The 23,584-nt window shown below is 42.3% G+C and overlaps 3 protein-coding genes and 1 long non-coding RNA gene across 4 annotated transcripts; 1 reads left to right on the top strand and 3 right to left on the bottom strand.

The window, feature by feature from the left end:
* Nucleotides 1–4,032: 4,032 nt before the first annotated feature.
* Nucleotides 4,033–6,074, bottom strand: LOC110190157 (uncharacterized). Its single transcript, XM_020960493.2, has 2 exons — nt 5,491–6,074; nt 4,033–5,417 (listed from the first exon to the last, which is right to left on the bottom strand). Exons 1-2 carry the CDS (start codon nt 5,491–5,493, stop codon nt 4,134–4,136), a joined length of 1,287 nt encoding a protein of 428 aa, XP_020816152.2. The 5' UTR covers nt 5,494–6,074; the 3' UTR covers nt 4,033–4,133.
* A 235-nt stretch (nt 6,075–6,309) lies between these two features.
* On the bottom strand, nt 6,310–13,057 carry nAChRbeta1 (nicotinic acetylcholine receptor beta1). The gene is made up of 7 exons (XM_020960119.2): nt 12,837–13,057; nt 12,599–12,763; nt 9,635–9,771; nt 8,598–8,752; nt 7,981–8,425; nt 7,158–7,757; nt 6,310–7,090 (listed from the first exon to the last, which is right to left on the bottom strand). The coding sequence occupies exons 2-7, from the start codon at nt 12,660–12,662 to the stop codon at nt 6,926–6,928; spliced, it is 1,566 nt and encodes a 521-aa protein (XP_020815778.2). The 5' UTR covers nt 12,663–12,763; nt 12,837–13,057; the 3' UTR covers nt 6,310–6,925.
* A 3,477-nt stretch (nt 13,058–16,534) lies between these two features.
* LOC110190098 (uncharacterized) lies at nt 16,535–19,497 on the bottom strand. Its single transcript, XM_020960405.2, has 8 exons — nt 19,309–19,497; nt 18,538–18,894; nt 18,255–18,471; nt 17,976–18,193; nt 17,786–17,919; nt 17,553–17,707; nt 17,256–17,497; nt 16,535–17,192 (listed from the first exon to the last, which is right to left on the bottom strand). The coding sequence occupies exons 1-8, from the start codon at nt 19,495–19,497 to the stop codon at nt 16,776–16,778; spliced, it is 1,929 nt and encodes a 642-aa protein (XP_020816064.2). The 3' UTR covers nt 16,535–16,775.
* Nucleotides 19,498–22,362: 2,865 nt separating this feature from the next.
* Nucleotides 22,363–23,510, top strand: LOC147643537 (uncharacterized). Its single transcript, XR_015271852.1, has 2 exons — nt 22,363–22,587; nt 22,714–23,510. It is a non-coding gene; the product is annotated as an uncharacterized LOC147643537 (long non-coding RNA).
* The last annotated feature ends 74 nt before the right edge of the window (nt 23,511–23,584 follow it).

Below are 23,584 nucleotides of genomic sequence, written 5' to 3'. Positions count from 1 at the left end.
ATGAAAATGAATGAATTTTGGATCGATCTAGACTAATCCACTTGTCTTCATATTTGACGCTTTTTTCTGCATTTATTCGGTGTCGCCGTTGCTTGATTAATGTTGGCGTTTTGTTCGTTTTATAATTAAAATTTAATAGAGCGGGCAAAATGTATGGCCAATGCCTTGGTATTATGCTAATCGTTGGCGCCCACAGCGCTCTGCATTGAAAATCTTGAAAAGTCTCCGAAATCGCTTACACGGGCAATCATCCTGAACAAAGGCTAAGCCAATTTTCTGGCTATTCACTTTAGGCCACGAGCCGACTTGGCCGGGAGAGCCCATTGGCCGGGCCAAAGCAAAACCGAGTAATTGCCAATTTTTGGCTGCTAAACGATTTTGTTCACGCTCAGCAGAATCGCAGCGTTTAATCATAAATCGCCGCTGTCTGCGGCTTGATTTATTCGCAAGCCACTTGAATGAATGCTCGCCGGGAAGGTTAACAGTTGTTAAACATCTATTAGCAATTGATTAATTTGCTGTTAATGCGATACAGCCATGCGACTTGAGGACGGGGTGGCGAGGGGATTTATTATTCGGCGGGGCGGCAATATCGGTCAATTGGACAAGGAAGTTGTAGCAGCAAATGGATTATGCGGAATTTCGCGTGCAGACCCATAAATTGAGACATCAGTTGGCTTAAATCGAGGTGTATGCTGATTGCCGATCGAATATTCAAATGCATCATCTCGAAAATGGCAATAAATGTCTAAAAATACTGAAGACATTATTATGGTAAACTCTGCATAAATCGAGGTTTTTGGTTCATATCAATTTATATGAATGCCTATGGAAAAATATTAATATATATTAATCATTTTAAAAATAGCAAAAGCGTTTAAAAATAGTAACGGCATCAAGCCGAAATCTGCATGATTCGAGGCTGTAGATAATTTGGATTAATGATTGCCTATTAAGTTATGGTGAATATAAACTAACAATAATTGAATTAATTGAAATCATAAATAATAATTTTTAGTTTGTTACAAGACTATCTATACAGAAAAAGCTTTTAATGAATACTTAAAAGGTCATCTTTTATTATCATTAGTTATCATAATAAACATATTAAAGACTTTATCGGTTTAAGCTTTAATAAACAGCGAAAACCAGAGTTAAGGCAGCAAACTAAAATAAATAAATAAACCATAAAGCTTATAGCGAGCTTTATATAAACTTATAATTGTAACATAAATCAGCAAAATAGTAGGCAACCAATAAAACTTTAGCTTAAGCTTGTCTTTAAATAATTTGTTCACCAATTTCTTAGCATACACTTAGGCGAAACCTTTAGTAAACCGACAATTATGATTGACACAATAACAAAATAAAAGACATAAATTAGTGGCACTTACAAACTAAACATTAAATTCATTATAAAGTCACCTTAGGAATGAAATTAAATTAAATTATTTTAAAATTTAGAATTTCTTCTTAAGGAAAACCTTTTCCAATATTGTATAGGGATGTATTAAAATTATGTATAAATTACTTTACAAATTATAAATTAATTACTTAAAAACTATTGAGGAAAGTCAAGCGACTGACTTAGGTTAGGTTACATGTAAGTCTCTTAAATGTATAAAGAACTATAAATCAATTAAGTAAGCAATTTAAAAATGATTCTAGTAGCTTTTCTTAATTTTTCTTTGTGCATTGCATGCGTGAGTGATTTTCATCGGCATTCCTTCGCTTTTGTTTGCATTTTCCCCCTCACGGATCCGAACACCGCTGACGGGTTGATTCATATTTCGCTTGGCGGTGCCGTCGACACAAATCATCGTACGCAATGCCTCGAAGACGAAAACGTTTGAGTGCGTTGCCAGTTTTACAATTGAACAGTTATGAGCCGAGACAACAGGGTAAAAAAACAAAAAAAAAACACCCAAAGATGAGGGAAATAGAAAAAAAATGGTCTCTAAAGTGTGCCAAGGGCAATTTCGCCAGTGATTGATTTACAAGGCGGCGAACGTAACGCCACGTAATGCAGCGAACGCATCGTAACTCGCAAGAATATCGCCGGCGCACGTTGCGTATGCGCAATATTTTGCGAGACTTCTTGAGAGGCGGGAACAGGTGCTATTTTTAAGTTTACGACTCTTGGCATCGACATAAATCATTGTGTGACTTTATTCTCTGTCTATTAAGTCATAATTATAATATGTCCATTAATATTTTCGATTAGCCCCTGTCGGAATAAGTTTTGAAGAATTAATTGGAAATTTGAGATTAACGATGAAGAAGACGAGATGAGAATTTCGCCCTCGGGTAAAATGATGATGATTTTTTTCTAATTTTGATTTTTGCTGCTTTCATTTTATTTAGAATGACTTAATATTTATATACTCGCATTTACATTTGCGTGTTCGTTTTGACTGCGGCGGTTGGGGGAATATTAATAGCTTGTTTGGGAAATTTACACCCGGATGGAATGAGAATCGGAATCGTAAGCGGAATCACCAGCTACAGCACACCCTTCCATCTTGTTAATATGGGCGAAATTAGTTAAGGTCAGCGGGTGAGCGAGTTTCGGGCCTATGCCGTCCATCCATTTTGCCTCTATTTGGATTTCAGTAATTGCCATCGCATAATTATCGAGGCAAGGCAAACAATGCGTGGCGAATCCCTTGTCATGCCGAATCTTTTCAAGTGCCATGCTGCAATCATAAATCACGCAAAAAGCCAAGACTAAGTGCAGCTGCAGATCCGATGGCTGACAACATAAATCACACCCAAGCCAGGCCTGGCCGGCCGCTCGTTAAGACGTTAATCAAATGGCTCAGATCGGGCCGGGCTTAGGGCGCCTTCTGTCCAGCGAAATTGAAGGCCGCCGTGCAAGTGCTTATGTAATTAGTGGCAGTACCCCCCTAATGCCATAGCCACCCCCTCTTAGCCCTATTGGAAAATCGTTGCACAACCCACAACAACAACGACGACAAAGACGACGACGAAGCCACTGCAGTTTTTCTTGTTTATCTTTATTTTTGGGCAACCTAATGAAGTTGCCACGGCTAACTCAATTTATTGACTAGGCCCGCCGACATATTGACTAAATGACTGATGAACCTGGCAACGGGCTGAGAGTCGGTGGGAATTGAGCCGTCGTCGATCGTGGAGCTGATCATCGATCGGCTCGCAGTTGCTCATATTTATTTTGGCTCAGACGGCACCTTGAGTGGCCCATGTATGGATGCGGCGATGCAGTTGCAGTCGTTATGGGCTCTCGCAAAAATATATACCTATAAATATATACATATATATAGATATGGTCGTTATGGTTTTATAGTTAGATATTGCAAACAACGGCGGCCTGAGAACGTTCACGGCTGCTTGACGCTCTCGGAATTTCCGCCTCTGATTTATGGCGCCCCCAGGTTTGATTGATTTGACCTACCAACTGGACATCAGCCGCCGGCTCCGTGCTCCGTGCTCCGTGCTCCACTGGGTGGTGCAGTCTGGAGATTGGTCTTGAACTGTTGATATTTTGGCTAGGACATCTGCCTACTTGAAAAAATAATCTGCTCAGATAATTCCATAACTTAAATGCATCATTTTTTGCCATGTTCCTTGAAATTTAAAGAAAAGTTGCAATAAAATAAAATAAAAGCGATACAATTAAATTGTTATATAAGAAAATGAATAACAGATAATGTATGAAATACAATGCTTTTATAATTTTAATTGTTTCCTTCTTTTAAAATAAAAATAAAAACATTAATTTCTAGTGATAATTTGTGACAGTCAACAAATAGGATAAGAAACCAGAGGAAGCCTTTTTAAAAACTAAAAACAGTAACTAGACTATATCCCTTTTTTAATAGCAAATTAATCTTTTATCGCATCTATTGAAAGACCACATTTTCTTTAATGATTTTTTCTTTCAATGCACTTGCTGCTGTCAAAAACTGATTACCCAGAAGGTCATATGCCATGCAAGCTGGGACATTGACCTGGTAGCGAATCCCCCGAGTGAGTGACGTATCCAGCTTTGGCTTTGGCTTTCGAGATTTGTTTTTATTTGGAAAAGATTTGAGTTGCGGGCTGTGGGTCCAATGGTAGATCATCGGACAGTGTCGGGCACAAGAGCCGCTTTTCTAAAAGGTAAAGGGTCTGGCAGGCTTATTGTAGTTGTAGCCATCGGGTCCCAGGGATCCAGCCTCCTCTCCGCCGCTGGTGGGTGGTGGTCCGTACTCCGGAGTGGGTGGTGCCGGTGGTGCTGGTGGACGGGGCTGATAAGTGGGTGCTGGTGGTGCCGGAGGCGAAGGTGGCTGTGGCTGATAGGTTGGTGCTGGTGGTGCCGGTGGACGCGGCTGATAAGTGGGTCCTGGTGGTGGGGCAGGGGGACTTGGTGCCGGTGGGCGGGGCTGGTAGGTCGGTGCAGGTGGACTTGGCGGAGTGGGCGGACGTGGCTGATAAGTGGGTCCTGGTGGCGGTGCAGGTGGTGAGGATGGTGGTGGTCCGTACTCTGGAGCCGGAGCAGTGGGCTGTGGTTGCGGCGGAGTCACCTCGTTCTCTCCAGGAGGCGGCAGGTACTCAGCTCCTGGCAAGGGACGTGGTGGCGGCGGTGGGCTAGGAGGTTGGGGCCTGGGAGGCTGGGGACGCGGAGGCTGGGGACGTGGCGGCTGCTGCGTTGGTGGTGGTCCGTATCCTGGAGTGGGTGCTGGGGGTGCTGGAGGTGCCGGTGGTGGTCCATATCCTGGAGTGGGTTGCGGCCTGGGAGGCGACGGTGGTGCCGGCGGTGCCGGCGGTGGTCCATATCCTGGAGTGGGTTGCGGCCTGGGAGGTGGTGGTGGTGGTGGCTGCGGGCGCGATGGGGTGGGACGTGGTTTGGGCTGGTCCGGAGGAAGATACTCGGGTCCAGGCTGCGGCGAAGGAGGCTGAGGCTGTGGAGGTCTATAAGGAGCAGGCTGAGTGGGCACTGGCTGAGGCGCAGGACGAGGTGGCTGCGTCTGCGGAGGTCCATAAGACGGAGCCGGAGCCGTAGGAGTGGGCTGTGGTGGAGGACGAGGTGGCTGTGTCTGAGGAGGTCCATAAGAAGGAGCCGGAGCCGTAGGAGTGGGCTGTGGTGGAGGACGAGGTGGCTGTGTCTGAGGAGGTCCATAAGAAGGAGCTGGAGCTGTAGGAGTGGGCTGCGGCGGCGGACGTGGTGGCTGCGTCTGCGGCGGACCGTACGATGGAGCCGGGGCAGTGGGCGCCGGTCCAGGTCCTGGGCCTCCTATGCCCGAGTCCTCAATGCCGTTTCCGGAGTCCGGCGGCGGAAAAGGCACCGAGGGCTGCTTGTAATGGTAGCCATCCTCCTGAAGATCCGTGTCCAGGTGGGACACATCCGCGTGGACACCCGCTGCCAAGAGCAGGGCCACCAGGGGCAGGAAGCAGCGCTGCAGAGAAACACGAATGACGGATGAGGATGACAAGAGTCCGGGTTGGCTGGCTAGCTGGTCAATTACTCACCATTTCTACTGGGTTGCAGCTAAGCGCGGGTTTTCCGAGTTTTCCCAACGCGACGCGACACTACACAAAAACGAAACAGCGGATCGAATTATGACCGGTTTCGCAGACGAACCGCACACGAGATGACTTATCCAGGTGGCTTGGGAGACGAGGCGACGTCTTCGTTGCAAAATCAGAAATCGAATGGTGCCCAAATGTTCTCCCTTGGCGCATTTATACCGGCCTGGCCGGGAGCAGCCCCTAAGTTGGCCAAGTCGGCGCTCCGACCGCTCAGCGGATGCCGAAGTTTTGAGTCAGCCAGCGAGACGAGTTTTGGCTCAAACGTCTCTCGGCCCGAGTGGCTTTGGCTCGTCGTCATCAGTGCCGTGATGATGGCGATGCTGCAACCTTTGATGTAGTCACTGGCGAAGATGGAGGAGATCTCTGGCTACAGATAGGGGAGATGGCTGGAGAAGCTGTACCAAGAGAACTATAACCAGGAACCGAAGGGGATTCCTGGCCATTTGTGTGTTTGGCCAATTAGGTCCGACAGAATTCACACCACCGGCCACGTGGGCGTATGATTAATGTGCGAACTTTCAGCGGGACTATCGCATATGGCCAAGATCTACTAGAATCGTGCTTACATAATTGACTGATGCTCATTGCCGTGGGCAAAACTGAACAATCGATGCTCATTTGAATCGACATTCTCCAGTTGGTCAATAAAATGTTATGCCCATAACAATTAATTAATAAGCCAATTGACTTGGCGCGTAATACGCGGCGTATGCGCGATGCGGGCAACTATAATCGATACTAAATGCATACATAGCTTGATTTGTTAATTAACCTTTGCATTTTTATTGGTTTCAGGTGACCCGAAGGCACCGATTAATTAGAGAAGCATTTACAAATCGATTCACTGGGCTTCCATTCTTAGATCTCATGCGTAAAATGGAATTACTTAAGTTTAAGTCTGGCACAACATAACAAAGTTCCACTGTTTATTGCACTTAAACTAAGCTTCATTCTATATATATATGTAGGTCTATATTAGCTAAGTTCGTTTTAAAAATTATAAAGTTACTCACAATTCCACTAGGTTTTGTTTGTTTTTCTTTTGTTTCTTTTGATTTACTTTGTTTAACATTGTTGCTGGTGAGTTATTTGCCTTCGTGTTACTTGACGACTGTTCAGTGTTTAGTGTTCCGATTCGTGTGTGTTTACCAAAAAGAGTTGATATTAGTTAGTTTAGGTGTTAATGCTGCGCAAGCAAGTATCGTTTAGTGTTCATTATTAATTATTAAAATCTAAAAATCCGCATTAATTGTTGCAATTTTTCATTGTTCTCTTCCGTTCCCAATACCTCGTGTCTGCTTATTATTGTTGCGTTTGCAATGCTGTTAACCATTTCAATCAGCCCCGGGCTGCTCCGACAACTCCTCGCTCCTCCTTACTTTCCCCTGTAGATCTCGATGATGCGATCCTGGTCCACGTACTCGAAGATGTGCGGGGCGTCCATCAGAATACCCACTGTGCCAGCAGTGGTCACTATGAAGAAGATGTACAGCTGCAAGCGATCGATCACCATGGCCACGTACTTCCAGTCCTCGCGGGTCTGAAAATTAAGGATTCATTTTTTATTACTTTACATTACTTTACTTTAGTAAGGAGTTATTCCCAACCTGTATGTACAGATCCTCGTTGCGTAAATGCTCGGCAATGAACTCCACCGCCTCGGTGGCCTTGCTAGCCTCTGGAGAAAGCAGAATGGAGTCGGAGGACTCACTCTCCCGGCGACAGCCATCGCCCAGGCCCAGCTCTGCACCGCTGTTGACCTTGCGGTTGATCTTGCAGTTGGGATGATGCAGGTCGGACAGCTCCATGACCTCCATCTTGGACTGCTTGCCACCGATGGCACTGATATGCTTGGGCAGCTCCGCCGGCGAGCCGTACGAGGGATGGGGATGGGCGGGCATGCTCATCCCGGGCATCTCCATCATCCAGCGCAGACGAGTCTTGCGCGGCCGCTTCATGAACAGGAAGGCGGGCAGGTAGTGCAGGAAGATGGAGCGAATGTACATGGGCATGCGGTGAGTGCGTGGACCCCGGAAATTCCAATTGATGATGATCACGGTCACCAGGATGGACACCGTGTTCATGATGAAGGTGAACAGCAGATACTTGGCGATCAGTGGCAGCACCAGCGACGTCGGTGGTAGAATTTTCGACACAAGCAACAGGAACACAACCAGTGACAGCAGAATGCTAATGCCAAGCGTTACCTGGGGATAAACATCTTAATTAAGCGATCGGGCAATAGCCGTGACCCCACATCCCACAGTTGACCCGAAACAGTGAGCGAGAACGTGTCGCCTCTGTGTTAATTAGGAAACTTGCTACATAAGAAATACTTTGTAAATGTGTTTTTTTCTGAGAGTGTAATGTTGACTTGACCCCACCCCGTGACCCGCTCCAAACAAGATTCGAACAGAGCTTCCAGCTTACCTTCTCGCCGGCCTCGGCTGGCAGGTAGAAGACCAGCACGCAGAGGAATGAGATGAGCACCGTGGGCAAGATCAAGTTGACCGTGTAGAAGAGGGTCTTGCGCCGGATGATGATGTAGAAGGTGATGTCCGTCTCCGTGGGATGGTTGCCTTCGCCTTCGTAGACATTAAGGTAGGCGGGCACCTCAATGATGTCCCATGTGCCGGATTTCCAGTAATCGGAGAGATCCACAAAGTTCTTGTTGTTGTAAAGAGCCAGTGACACTTGGTCACCGTTGAAGGTCCAGGAGCCAAACTTCATGATGCAGGTCTGCTGGTCGAAGGGGAAGTAGGTCACATCGATGGTGCAGGAACTCTGGTAGATGGCCGGCGGCACCCAGAGGACCTCTCCCGTGGGATAGATCAGGACGTTGGACTTGTAACGCACTTCGTAGTTGCCATCGGCACTGGGAGGAGAGGCGGAACAGAAAGGGATTAGTATTTCAAGGATAAACAGGACCTATTGCGGTGGAAAGCACGGACTGGTAACTCTGCTTTCGCCTACTTTTTTTATTGTCTTTGGTTAGTGTACAGAGTTGGAGTTGTTGGGTTAGCTAGAAAATGTGGCCATTTACTCACTTATTGAAGAGCACTATGTCCGGCTTCCAAACCTTGTCGGGGGGCAGACGCAACACCCCGATGCCGCCGTAGTCGGCCTCATCCCACTGCAGCTGGTAGTCGTACCAAACCAAACGTAACCAAACGTTTGATTTCATAATTTGATTTTTCTCATTCTTGATCGGTTTCGATTTTCGATATTCGTTTTCGGTTTCGGGAATTCGATTGTATCGGTTTTGATTGTGATCAGATGGTGGTGGTTTGGTGGTTGGTTGTTGGTTATTTGGTTGGTTGATTGGTTGGTAGATTGGTTGGTTGGTTGGTTGGTTGGTTGGTTGGTTGGTTGGTTGGTTGGTTGGTTGGTGGTTTGGTGGTGTGAGAGAACGGAACGGAGTACGGTGTACGGAGTACGGTGTATGGATTACGGCGTACGGAGTACGGAGTACGTGATACGTGGTACGATTTGCATTTGAGATTCGAAACGAATCGAAATCGAATCGAATTTGCGTACACAATCGAGAAATCGAGAGAGAGAGCGGGTGGGAAGGTAGTTAAGACATTATTTCGCATGTGGCTTTACTTTAGTTGGTTAGTTAGTTAGTTAGTTGGTTAGTTTGTTTTGCTTGTTTAATCTTAATTGTTTAGGGTTAGTATTTGTATTTTGTATTTGATTTTCTAGCATCAAGTTCACTACAAACATACAAAGTCAAGACAACGTGTACGTAATGTAATTATTTACAAAGCATAACCGAAACTGAAACGTTGATTGTGAGTGTGTGTGTGTGTGTGTGTGTGTGTGTGTGTGTGTATGATGTGTGTGTTCTTCTGACTGTCGATGGAATTGTTTATGCATCGGCGTTTCAAGATGGACGATTATGACAGCAACGAAACTGAAGAATTGTTAGGAACAGAACTCGAAAACACATTTACACTCTACGAATGTTAGTTTTGCATTTTTGTATTTTTTGTTTTTTTTTTCTTTTTTTAATTAGCATAATCTTATTGTTATTATTCAGGTTGTATTTTTGATTGACAAATTTGATTTTGAGAACACTTACGACATTGATTAGCTGTACGAACGCCAAACCAAATCTTACTCCAACTTTTTGTGTCATATTCTGTACGGGTCGTATGAGTTTATTGTAGCCTCGAAAGAGGTCACGCACCAAGCGCTCTTCATCTTCGGATGCACTGACTAAAAAACACAACGAAAAACGGAAACGGAAACGGGAATCGAAACGGAAACGAAAACGAAAACGGAATCAAACGATAATGCAGAACAAAACCAGACAATAAACAACGGTTGGGAGACAAGGATAAAGGATTTAGGTAACACAAATAGTGGATATAATAAAACAAAAGTTATATTTAAAAGGTAAGCAATGAAAGAAAATACAGAGAAACAAAGAAACGAACGGATGAGCAAAGTTGTTGTATTCTTTGTTTTAGTTTTTCTTGTTGTTCTTTTTCATTTTTCTTTTTTTAATGGGCTTTGGTATGATTTAGCTTATAGACAGATAGATTTAGACAGAGGCAGAGCGAGAGAGATAGACAGATAGAGAGAGAGAGAGTAATAGAGAGAGAGACAGAGAGAGAAAGGCAGATAGGACAGAGGCATTTTCAGACTTTATACCGAATCATCGTCATCAACTTCAGCATCAATTTTAGTTTGGAATTTTGATTTGGAAAGTTAAACAAATATGGACGACGCATGAGAGCCGCTCGATTGTGGTTTATATTGGTTCTGTGGTGGTAGTGGTGGTGGTGCATACTGTGGGTGTTTACTGTGTGTCGGCACTGTTGATGTTGTTGCTTGTCTCTGTTGTTGGCCTACGTTGGATATACGCCGCAATGGGAGGCACTTCCATTAGACCAGAACTATGCGCAGGAGAGGTGGTTCCGAATGAGCCACCACCCCCTGCATAGCGGTTGGTCCAATGCAAGTGCCTCGTGGTTCTCACAGTCCTAGAGCCTGGCTTTACAAAAAAAATAGAACACTATTTAAACAGGGTTTTTAACTATCTAAATTCGATAATTAGTGCTTTACAAAGTGCAACGTTGAATGGCCCCCCAGCAGGGACTACTATCAGGAGCCTAACGGGAATTTCGGCATCTTCTTTTTTTTCTGATACTTCTAGGCGGGACAGAGATGGCCATATAGTCGCGCTTAACCGTTGCTTAACAGCTGAGCGAATTTTATCCGAGAAAAAGCTCCTTCAAACAGAGAGAACGAGCGACAAAGAGAGAGAGAGGAAAGCTCAGGGATGCTGTTACCCACACTCTAAGCTGCGTGTGTGTGTGACCGGGTTATCCTTGTCGAGCACGTGTGTGTGTGGTCTCTTATATATATGGAGCACGCTACTGGAGCTGCTACTGGGAGAGTGCGTGAGTTTTGTAACTTCTTTTTTTTTTTGAGCTGCACTTAGCGCTAGGAAAATGAAATGACTTTTGGGGGTGGTGCTTTTACGATGAACACTAAGCGAATGTCGGATATGTGTGTGAGTGAGTGAGTGTGTTAATGTGAGTATGGTGAATGTACTATATTTTTATATTTCTTGTACCATAAATGGAGGGGGGGTTCTGTCTAAACGATACATGACTTGGTCTACAATTACTATTTGCTTTTCTTTTCGTTACTTCTTGGACTGCTCAGAAGAGAAGGAGTATGAATTAAGATTCGGCAGTTGATACAGAAATCTTTAAATACACGTATATATATATGCATTTGGTTGGTTCGGTTCATTGCATTTTCATTTCTTTGCTGTTTTCTGTTTCTTTTCTTTTTCTTTTTCTTTTTCTTTTCGGTTTTTGTTCATTTCGGTTGCTGTGGTCGGTCTGGATGCTGTACGCCACCACCCATCCTGCGGTCCTCATAAAGGACCTTGGCTACCACGCTTTTCATAGATACATAGTCAGGGGGGATGGGGAGGTGGACATAAAGAGACAGTGAGAGAGAGAGAGAGAAAGAGCGGGAGTCAGACATAGAGAGAGTGAGAGAACGAGATAGATACAGAGGGGGACTCTGGAGAAATTGGTAATTACAAAAGCAGATATAGCTGGGATTATATATATGTATATTTATCATTACTTTTAGATTTGGAGTATGCAGGTGTACTGGAAGTATAGTTTTGGTTCGGGTTTACAGTTGTCGAGCATTGGAGTGAGACAAAGAGAGAGAGAGAGAGAGGCGGAGAGAGCGGGAGCGACAGAGACAGTGAGAAAAAGAGCGAGAGCAAGATAGATAGCTAAAGCTAAGCTAAGGTTATAAGGGTCTATATAGAGAGATAGAGCTAATCCAGAAGATGCTAGACTGGGGCAGCACTTAAAACAGAGTGCAAGTGGTTTGTGCTATGAGGAGTTTCTACTTGAGATTACGGAATATATATGTATATATAGATATAGTTTACATAGAGTTTGATAGATGGCTCAGTTGAATGACTAGCGCAGTTGTGGTTCGGTTATAATTTTTTTCGGTATTATTTATAATTATTATTGTTTTTTTTCGTTTGCAGCGCTGCAGCAGCGACGCTTTGGCAGATTCTCCAAGTCTCATTTTCTCATTTCTCAGCGAAAGTTGTCGGTGGTTGTGTGGCAGTTGTTGTAGCAGACAGATCTATACTTTGTTGTTCAGGTTGGGGAATAGTGTGGCTATAAGCTATATACACAGAACGTTGGATGCCAGGAGCTGAAGTTGGTCCTTGGTTCTAGGTTCTTGGTGGTGGTGGCAATGAGAGCTTGGAGAACTTGTTAAGGCGGCGCTGCCAGCGCAAAGCGTGAATTTAAGAAAAAAATCAAATCATTGCTGTAAATTCGTAAGCTAGCTAAGAGAGGAAAAATAGAGAGATAGGTTTTTCTTTTCTTTTTTTTTTTTTTTTGGTTTACGGGGTCGAAGAAATGGTTAGCAGAGTTTAAACAGAGTTCTTGAGGTCGCTTCATGTATTTCTTTTTTTATTACATAACCACCCATCCCGAAGAGGGGGAGCCAAGTCCACTCCCCTCGCCGTGGCCCTCAACGTACGTACCTAAGGCGATGGCCAGGAGCACAAGGATGCTGCCCAGCAGCCAGGATTTTCCAGAGGATGCCATGGTTCTTTCACGTCTTCCGTTACTTCCTTTATTTTCCTTTTACTCCAGGGACATTGCTGACTTTTTTGAGCAGAGGTTTCGCTGGGCCCACGCCCCAAAAACTGCAGGCACACAAAGGATATCCAATATCAGGCTTAAAATCTCCAAATTGCCTTGAAAACTACAACACTTCACCTTAGCTTATGCTTCTCTTGATTTTAAATATTTCTTGCAAAATTTTCTGCTTAATTTTCACTGATTTTCAGGCAATTTTCTTGCCAAAATTTCTCGTCTTGAACTGGAGCCGTCAGTTTGGGTGCGGATTAAGAACTCTACTTCGGGATTCTGGATAAAAATCAATGGGATTGCGACTTTCACGCGCGCAGCAGCCGAAATCTGAGTGAAAGCCACTGAGCATGCGTGAAAATCTCGGATAAATGAGAGGGAAATTGTGGAAAGCTCCCTGCCTCCGTGAGGGTGGGTTTTCCACCACCCACTTTCCCTTAGTTTGTAAACAAAAGCATCAGCTGTTGATGATTTCTGTTTACATGTGCTCGACCTCCAGGGCTGCAGAAATTTCCAGCACAGTGGCTCCGGAAAGTAAATGGTAGAATGCTTCCGCTATCTGATCGCAGCTTTATTGTGTTATAAAAAATGTATAATTATGACACAAAACTTGGGCCTATAAATTAAGCAAACATCACTGCGAGCTGAGCGACGAACAATGGCAACGCCTCGAAAGGTCATGTGGGTGGGGCTTTAATTTGTTATTTCATAGTTTTTCATAGCATTTCTAGCCGCGCCTAATCGCTGCTGAGTATCATTAACAAATCGCAGTTCCTCATGGCGCCTAAATGTTTTAAATTAACTTGCACAAAAATGCAAGGGCATTCCGGCTTTTTTACATTAGTTTACCAGAGCTAAATAAGCAGTGCCTTTTCTATATTTAAGTATTTTAACGTTGTATAATCCATCGCTGCAAATTAATGATAAAATAAATTAACATTTTTTTAACTGCACATATTATTTTACTGCTTAATTTTTATGGAGCTAGAAATATAGTATTTATAAATCTTTGCATACATTTGTTACAGTTGAATAGAATGAGGTAAGCATTTTCTCAAAAACCTCTTTTATGGCTGGGCCAGTAATTATGACCTTTTCGAACTCTCATGGTGCTGTCAGCGCCTGTCCCAACCGTTAATTACATTACAAATTACGAATTATATTGCCTGTTAACTTCCGTGAATTGATTGATAGCAGCACAATTTATTTAATATCTTTGGGTGTACTATGAAAACTCAATTTTCAACTTCAACACCGAAAAACGTTTGAAGATTCTCTGCATAGAGGGAAAACTGGTAAATAGTCAATGATGATTCGACTGAAGGAAAACATTATGCAGGCCATATAATGCTAGACGTTTGGTAATGAAAGCATATTTTTGCATTGATGATGTCGCTGGAGTTGCTGAAGTCACTGATGTTGCACAGAAATAAATTTTATAGAGTTTTGTTTGGAATATATAATAAACTTGATACAGTTCAATATATTTGAAATGTTATAGTAAGTAAATCACCTACCACCTTTCTAAAGGCTTTCCTATTTAAAAGTTTCAAAATTTAACATGGAAATAAATATTTCGAAATAGTACATGATAGAATTTTACTATAATATATTTTATTTTTATTTTTTATTTTTATTTTATATACTATTTTAAACGGAAAATCATAAAATAATAATGTAAATGTAGACAATGTATGTCTGTAAATATTTAGTTCAAATGTGCTCAATTTTTTCTGTGTGGTTATTTGGCTTTCGACTGCCTCTGTCTTTGGCTGATGATGATTTTCATGTGCGCATGACAGCGCAATACAATGCAACTACAGATGAAAGACGAACACGAAAAACGAAAGACTTGAGACGAAAAACTCAGGCCACGAACGTGCAACTTATGAGACATACGGCTCACTGTTGCTTCGATGGGCAAAAACGCTAAGGTCGCCGTGGAGCGCATAAAAAGCACATCTTTGGAGCCTTTGTGCGGCTCCGTTGGCGCAATTTGGCTGCCATTTTGGTGTCACCAGCGAGTAGAGAAAAAAACACACAACCGAAGAACAGATAAAATCAATGGCAACGCCAACGCAAATTACATCAAATTAATTTCTGTATCTTCATAAATTTTTATTTAATTATTTTAGCTGCATCCGATTGAAACACTTTGCCCCGCCAAGGTCGCTGTCGCCTCTTTGCAGATCGCAAATCTCAGATCTACGTGCTGGAGATGGCCTAGAAAAGGCAAAGAGGAGAAATCTCTTCAGGGTGGGGCCTGAGCATATAGTAAAGTATCTATTATCCAAAGAAACACCCAATGACTGGGGCAGGGACAGGGACAGTGGCGGAATTTTAATTTCAATTTCAGTTTCAGAGGGCCACTTCCAGCTTATGATTCAATTAGTGTGTTTTGCTCACTCGCAGCTTAAACTGCCATTAATCATAAATGAGCAAAAATAAACAAAAAAGATACGACACATTGTATGCAAAATCGTGTGTGAATGGGCTGCCATATTCTGTAATGTGATATCATAAACATTCGGATTGTTTTTATGCCCACAACTCTGTTGTTTGTTTTCGCACAGCCAAATAAATTAATTAGCCAGAGTCGCCAGCCAGATTCCGTGTTAATTTTTACACCCAAGAACCCAAGCCGTGGTCCGTTTGCCAAAACAATAATAATCGAAAATTGCACAATTAGCAGTGTATGTATTTCTGCGGCTGCTGCTAATGTGACTAGTTGCTGCCACAGTGCCAGTTGGGCAATATTAAAAGTCCTCAACCATATTAACACTTTGGGCAATGTTTTGCGGCGCGCCGCAGTCGAAAATTTGTGTCAAACTGAGAAGCAAAAATCATGCGGCTAGGTGCACGATCCACAAAATGAAAAACACAAAAAAAAAACAATAACCACAACAAAATAAATAAATAAATAAATACTTTCAGTCGCAACACACATAAATCTCTCTAGTGGCTTCATAAATAGCGGCACTGAAGTCCCCCCAAAAATGGATGTGTCAATGGCTGAGGACAAAGCCAGTTGCAAGTCACAAGTCCCATGAGGAAGTGCAACAGGTGGCACGAGTCGCGATCACCTTCGACTTCCTTATACCTGCCCCGTGTGGTGGCATAAACTGCCTTAAACTTCAAGCTACAAAATGATGCTCCACTGACGAATGTAAGCAAATTGAACAGAAATTAGTTGAGTGCCTAAAAGCGGGCACTCATTTATCGTAAATAACAGAGGGGTGTATTTTTAAAGCCAGCCTAAAGAAAGACTAGAAAATGTGGTAGATCTAAAAAATATATATCCATGTAAATTCAATTTAGTACTATATGAAAGTATTTAATTTGTTTTATCTAATTTTTTGTGCTTAGTAATATTTATTTTAATATGTGTTCTTAAGTGTTTAGTCATAGCAGGTATTCTATTTATTAAGAAACCGCACATGGTAAAGAATTTCTTAATGAGAAAATGAGAAAATTCCTTATAAAACTACAGCTTTAAAATATGTAATAAAGTTTTAACTAAAATATTAGAGTACTGTAGAAAATGAGAAGGGTTAGTTTGATGTATAGTTATCATGGAAATGCCAAATTAATTGAAGATCCTAAAGATTCAAAAATATTAATCAATACATTTTCTTAAAAAATAATAAAGAAATGTAAAGCTTTTTAATACAAACTATTTCCCCTAAATTTGTATTGATATTTGATTAAAATAATCAGTAGATAAATGTATAATTAAGGCAATACCTTTAAATTTATGCTTTTCTCCCCTTAGTTTCCATTACAAATCTAATAATTATTTAAGTAAAAACTCAACAGTTTTCTCCAGAACATTTCTTTAAATACTTTATTGGTAAGAAATGAAGAACATTTGAAATGTAGAATTTCACACATTACGGGCTCTCTTCCCTCCCGCAATTGAAGTTGGCAAAATAGTGACTTAAGGCTAGTACACAGAACCTACAAAAAAGACTACAGCAAACTTAGGGCTAACTAAAACAGAATTTCGTGGGCCATAAGCTATATACACAATGTGCTCAGAACGAAACCAAGTTAGAAGTTGGCGCTCCTTCAATCGATTTGACCCTTGTGCGCTATGTAAGAGTCGTACAGTGAGGATTCCTTGCGGCGCTTTAACCGCGAGCAGGCAATGAAGAGTGTTACAGTGAGCACACACAGCACCGCCGAGCAGCCAGCAGTTAGGGCCGAGAAAGTGGATGTCTTCAGGCAAGTCTGGTGCGGAGCCAAAGGCTTCGTCTGCCGATGGGCAAACACATCATCCCCATCTGTCTCGCCCTCCTGCAGGACACGCAGCGACTGGAAGAGATTAACATTCTCCGAGAGCGATGGTGCGGATGGTGGATTCTCTGTGGTGATGCCTTCACTGTCCACAGTGGACAAAGGTGGCAATGAGAGATTCGTGGCTGTCATATTGGAGGTATCCCGCTTTGTCACTGCCTTCAGATTTCTCCAGTGACACGGCTGACTCTGTCAAATGATATAGATTATAAATTAGTTTATGTAATTACAAATTAAATATAAATTACCCACCGGACACCTGCCATGACACATGCGCACATCGCACTCGATGTAGAGCGCCGGCGATCCAGTGAAGCGGAAGGTCTTCATGTAGGCGTACACCTGCGTCTCATAGACACCGGAATCCGACCAGGAGCCTCTGAAGCGTGAGATGAGCTTGTCATCCACCGGACAGCCATGCTGATCGATGAGCTGTATCCGCTTGTTGGCGCCATTGTGGGCGTAGCAGTCGTTGACCACAATATCGAAGCCGTCTGTGAATCGCCATTGATCAGTCACTTCGATTATATGTTTTATCTATATAATTACCATATTTGCTTCTCATATAGATGATCAGAGTCAGGGGATCGCCGACGCGCACTGGTCCGGTCACCCGGGGACCACCAATGCCATAACCATTCTGTATTTCCATATAGCACTCGGGTGGACTCAAAGTGAATACGACGGGATTGCCAGTGGCCACTCTATTGATGATCATAAAAATATTTATTTAATAAGCAATTTAGATAATAAATTTAGGCCTAAGGGTTGGTTAAACTCACTCCACATCTAGAAACGGAAAGGTCACAGTCTTCCAGAAATCATAACCATACTCGCAGGTGACCTTGAAATGCTCATCGTACTCCTCTTCTATCAGTGGATTATACTGAACTGTCACCGTATTCCACATAAAGTTCTGTACGAAAACAAAACCTTAAAAGCTGATTTTATAAAGGGTTTAATTATACTTACTGTGGGATTCTTGCGACTCTCCTCTTGTAAGGAATTCTTGCCCAGAGTTCCACACCGATTCAATTGTATATAGAACTCATAGTAATCTCGACCAGATCCATTGATATACATACAGTCCGGATCATAAGCATAACCAGCTGAGTACAGCAAGCCACTAAAGGAGCCATTAAACCCTATGCGTATCTTCATGTAGTCATCCTGGCACTCGGCTTCAATATCTGTCCAGATAGAATATATTAAAGATTATACATATCTCTAGAAGAAAATGTATCTCCTTACGCTGCACTCTGGTGCCATTATGCTGATGCTGATGTCCTGCATATTCCTGATCCCAATACTCCTCCTGCCACTTGCTGCCCTCGTAGGGCACTGCATGGTATCCTCCACTGCCAGTGGGAGCTCCACTTGAATCCACGCCAGTGGAACCATAATCCAAATGTACGGGATGCCCAATGCGATGGGGAACAAAGCCAGAGGAGTCGGGCACATGATCGGGCTTTTTAATTAATAATTAGATAGAAATAATTGCAATTCCTTAAGTAATTCTCCTCTAAAAACTCACCACCTCATGCTGCAACTTATTCCGCTCCACGGCATTGCTGCTGCGATTGCGCACATCCTTGGGAAACTTTTTAGGACCCGCCAATCCTGCCCGTTTCGATAACTTGGAGGACTGCGTGGTGGGTCCTGAAATGTATGACTTGGAGGAGATGCCAACCAGCTCCTGCTGGGCTTCCGCTCCGGCGGCCAAAGGACGACTGCCAGTCGAACTTCTCGACGAAGGAGTTGTGGTTTGGATGCGTCCCTTAAAAATGCGCAGCGGAGCCACCACTGTGGGTGGTGCTGACGTGGTGGTGGCCACTCCGGCCGCCTTGCTGACCACTGAGTAGTCCGTGCTTTGCTCCAAAGTGCTTACAAACTGCAAGAAATAACAAGAAAAAATATTCACAAAAGTGCGTGCGGCACGTGGGGCGTATACGCAATGCAATAAATCACTCGCGCAAGTTTGTGTCTTAAGTCTTTCGTCGTTTTTTCACTTTTTTGTGGAATCAAAAGTGCTGCATCAGCAGCAGTGGCAATAGCAATGGCAACAAAGCCACATAATTTTTGGCTAGACAAAAGCTTCTTCCGCTCGCGGTCGATACGCAATCTGCATTAGAGCAGAGCATATCCGTTAGAGAGACGGGCCAAGAGATTGGCCAACGATCGGTCACGGTTCATGTGGCCTAATCGGGAAGTTCACTCCAAGAACTGTTAACTAGATTAGATTTCCCATCTGGCCAGGCTTGTGCAACCCGCTTGGGCAACGTACGTGAGGTGAAAGGTTCCTTACCTGCAATCCGACAAGTACCACAAGTAGAACCGGCCACAGAATCTTCGTCTTCTTCTTGGCCATCGCCCGCCTTGGCAATCTGTACATCGCCATGTCCATCACTCGACTGTCCGGTGGCTGCAAGAGGAGAACCAAGATGAAGTCACATAGGCGACCATTCAATATTATCGGAATGCGAATCGGTATCATAGTTATCGTCATGCTTGGAGCGGACGCCGACCTTGCTAGTGGTCACTCAAGTGGTTACACCAACGTGCGTGTTGGCAGGAAGGAAGTTTGTTTGCTTCATAAATTAATTGTGGCCAATGTTCAAGACTTGGGAGATCTCAGACAGGGAGGCTGAAACGCCCTTAACATGATTTATGATGGACAATAAAATTGTGAAGGTGACTATAAGATCCTACGATGAGTATCTATATTGAGTAAGGTTATGAAGCTAAGAAGCTGTACTTCATATTTGCTGTTCTGTATACTATATATATTAATTCTTAAATAAAAACTAAGCATAAGTATTCAGAAGTACCCTAATTATTGTCCCCTTTGTGATCTCATTATTTAAATCAGTACCCTCATTAAAATAAGCATGAAGAATATTTTTTACTCATAAATAAAATCCCATAAAACACATCCGTCATAAATAGTTATTCTCTCGAGAAGCATTAAAGGCACTTCCGTTGGACTCTAGGTATTCTATGCCATATCAATGTCGCCGATAGAACAATGACATGTGGAGGTAGGCACTATCATCTTGTAACTCGGTTTGTCAGGCGTTAAGGTCAAAGGCATAAAACTGTCATCCGTGGCGATGGTTTAATTATGGCCCCTGCAGAGAACATAGTCTTAGATTTAAGTTTGCGCTTAAACTTGGATTACATTTTAATGAACGATCCCTGCCAAATGCTTGGCTGACTTTTCGCTTAGCTGTAAAAACGCACGCCGTTTGCTTAATTGTTGTTATAATTACTCCAACTTCTTGTTGCTAGTGGTTGTTTTTTTTTTCTATGTTTGTTTATTGTTTTATTTTTCGCTTAACTCTGTTGTTGGCTCTTGTTATGCAATAGTTGCCGCTTCTTCTTGGGCTTTTGGTTTCGGTTTTTGGCTTTCATTATTCGCCCGCCACTCGCATTGCCGTTGTTCTGCTGCCGTTGCTCCTACACTTGGCTCTATAATTATGGTTAATCGCATTCGGCTGACCTTGAGCCGTTTTCCTTCGCCCCTTGCTGGCCAACGGCATTAATTGCCAATACTGGCACCTAACGGTTAAGAGCACGTTATGAGCTTTCCTGCGAATACCGGTTTAATGACAGATTTTCCGAACAGAGAAAGGGTTTGGAATTATTTATTGTCCTTTATCAGTTTACTTAATTTGAAATGGAGCCTAGAAAAAACCTTCAGATCAAAGTACTAACATTTTTGGATGTTGCGATTATCAAAATCTGTATTTTTAGAGCTTTTAAAGTGTTGAATAAAAATGAGTTGAATATTATATTATTATTCATGATAGCAAAAATGTGAAAGGCTTAAAAATTTTCAATAGAAAAATGTGTAGTGGTAGAAAAAGTAGTAGAATTTTTAATTGAAATTAAAATAATCAATAAAATTTAAGTACTTTTTGGTAAAAAGATAAGTAAAGTATATTTTATCTTGGTTTAAGATGTATCTTTTATCTAGTTTTATATTTTCATTTAACTTAAACCCAAGAACTACAGAATACATAAGTAAACTTTAAATTCGAATAATTCGGTGGACCTTTATATCTACTGTTTTATATAGTAAACTATTATAGTTTTTTTTTAAGAAATCTCCCCAAGCACATCTTCATTTTAATAATGTAAATATTCTACATTAATTACTCACCTCTTTAAAGACAGTTTTTCTGAATTTAATCCGTTTCCTTTTAACTTTTTCCAGCACTGCCCGTACTGACCTGCTCAACTGATTTTAGCTTTTCCAACGCGCTTTTCTTGTTAACACCCACTATTACGAATCACTGTTCACAGTTCACTGTTCACTGTTCACAGCTCGGCACGCACTTTGACCAACTGACACCGAACAACTTGGCCCATTTCCACTTTGGGCTTAGCAAATCCTCGCGACGTTGGCCATAAAAGTTGACGATCCGTCGCAAATCGCTACAAAACGGGGTTTTTCTGGCTCTCAGTCGCTCTTTACCTTTTTTTTGTATTTTTTTGTTGGGGTTTCACTTTCGATAATGGTTTTGATATTGCGCGATTTTTGGCTGCCAGCTTTTGTCTCGGCTTTTCTCGGCTACGTCATTGGGGCTACGCCGTTTAAGTGGCTCGCTTTACATATTGCACGTCTGCTCAGAGGTTTGTTGGTTTTCCGTTTTGCTTTTTGGAAGCCCGAAAAATCACTCAAGTGCAACTTGCCAAATAGAATCAGCGCCGCCGCCGCCGCCGCCGACTGGGGGTGTGTGTGGGAGTTGGGTGCGAGTATGTGGATGTGTGTTTTCGTTCGCCGGATTGCCCAATCTTACATAATAGTTGGTCCGAACGGAGTTCCGAGTACCGAGTACCGTTGCCGGTTACCTCTTTGGACTTTTCCGAGTTACCAGGTTATCGCGGACTCAGCGGCTGGTTTGCAGCTCTTCGCGTTGCGAGCAGGTGTGAAGCCAAGCGCGGCTCGCACGGATCTTTATAGAGTTTTCCTCCATCCATCCATCTAGCCACAGATCCCATCCGTTTCAGTGGCTACAGAGAAGCGAATTTTGTGCATTTTGAACCTTAAAGGGTATTATATATTAGGCATAAAATATTCATATTCTTACTCAGCATCAACAGCCAAGTCGATCTAGCTATGAGTTTGACATATGAGATTCTTAAACTTAATGCAAAATGTATTAATAAAAACGGATTCAAAGAAAGCGAATACTTAGTTGTGATCTATTTTCGATTCAATCCAATAATTCAATTTCAAAATGCAAGGGTTAATAAACTTCGGCTTCTCGAAGTCAGTTTACTTTCCTTTTCATTTTGTGATGGTTAGTGTTCTAATAAAAAGAAGGCATAGAGAACATTAACATTTTAAAAAATTAGATATCAACTTTATATATACATTTCAAGACAATATTTATTCTTGAAAACTTTCTTTTTTAGAAATATTTAAATAATAATAAATTGATTTTAAATGATCGATAGCTATAGAAGTCATAAGAATGGATTAAAACACCTAAGCTGATGAAAGAATGGACAAATTAAAATATATTTCTTAAACTTATAAATATAGTTTTCTATAAGAAGATCAAACTATTTTCTTTGTGTAAGTAAAAATATATTTTGTTAACTTTTATAGCATCCATTAATAAAAGATATACTTGTGTATTTCTTATAGTAAATTTTATGATCGTTTTTAGAAAATTAAACATTTCAAGTACACCTCTTGCAGATTTATAATTCAAATTCGATGTGATCTAAGAACAGATTTCTTTGCCAGCTCTGGGTACCCCAAAATTAATCTTATTATAAAGAAAATAACCTTGTTTCTCTCTGTGTAAAAGAGCAGAGCCAGCGAACCGCATTCTGGTGGCTCTCAGGGCTCCATCAGGGGCTCTTCTTCTCCGCCTGCTGCAGGTTGTTGTGAAAGAATCTCGCAGAGACCGCCTGTGATGATTCCATTTGCTGATTTACTTTCGTTGTGGTTCGCCGTTAGACGCGCTCTGCATCGCGGAAGTTGGTGAAGGAACAGGTGGAACCCAGAGATGAAGCTGAAGATGGGAGCTAAAGTGGAGGAGCTGGAGCTGGAGATGGAGCTGGAGCTGGGCAACCCCTTACCTTTTGGCCAAGGTCAACGGCACCTAACTGTCGAGTGCGGATCTGCAGGTTAGGCTCTCTTTTAATCGCCTCCGTTTGCCAAGCGTGTCTGCGTTGAAATACAAATCACTAATTAGTTACTTGGCACTTAAGGCGTTGTGAAAGGCTCGTCCGCCTGCCATCCAATTTGACCCTGATGTAAACGCCATTAAAACCTTATATCAATATCCCAGCAAGGTTAACCCTTGACCATCCACCGTGACAACTCCTGAGTTCAACCGCCAACTGACCCACATTTAAAAGAGATTGTTGAGGAAATTAATAGGGTAAAGTTGATGTAATACAATCAAATCATTGCATATTTTATAAGGAACTTCTTCTCAATTCTGTTTTTTAATAAATAATTGGTTAAAATCTATAAAGAAAAGAAAACTTTGTATGATAATCACCCGATTTAAATTAAAAACCTTAGGTTTCGATATAGAATTTAAGAGATATAGATGAAA

Source organism: Drosophila serrata, unplaced genomic scaffold, assembly GCF_035046125.1.
Source record: "Drosophila serrata isolate PLE 108 unplaced genomic scaffold, ASM3504612v1 contig_272, whole genome shotgun sequence".
NCBI classification, from domain to species: Eukaryota; Metazoa; Arthropoda; class Insecta; order Diptera; family Drosophilidae; genus Drosophila; species Drosophila serrata.
This window is presented reverse-complemented; position numbering and strand designations above follow the sequence as displayed.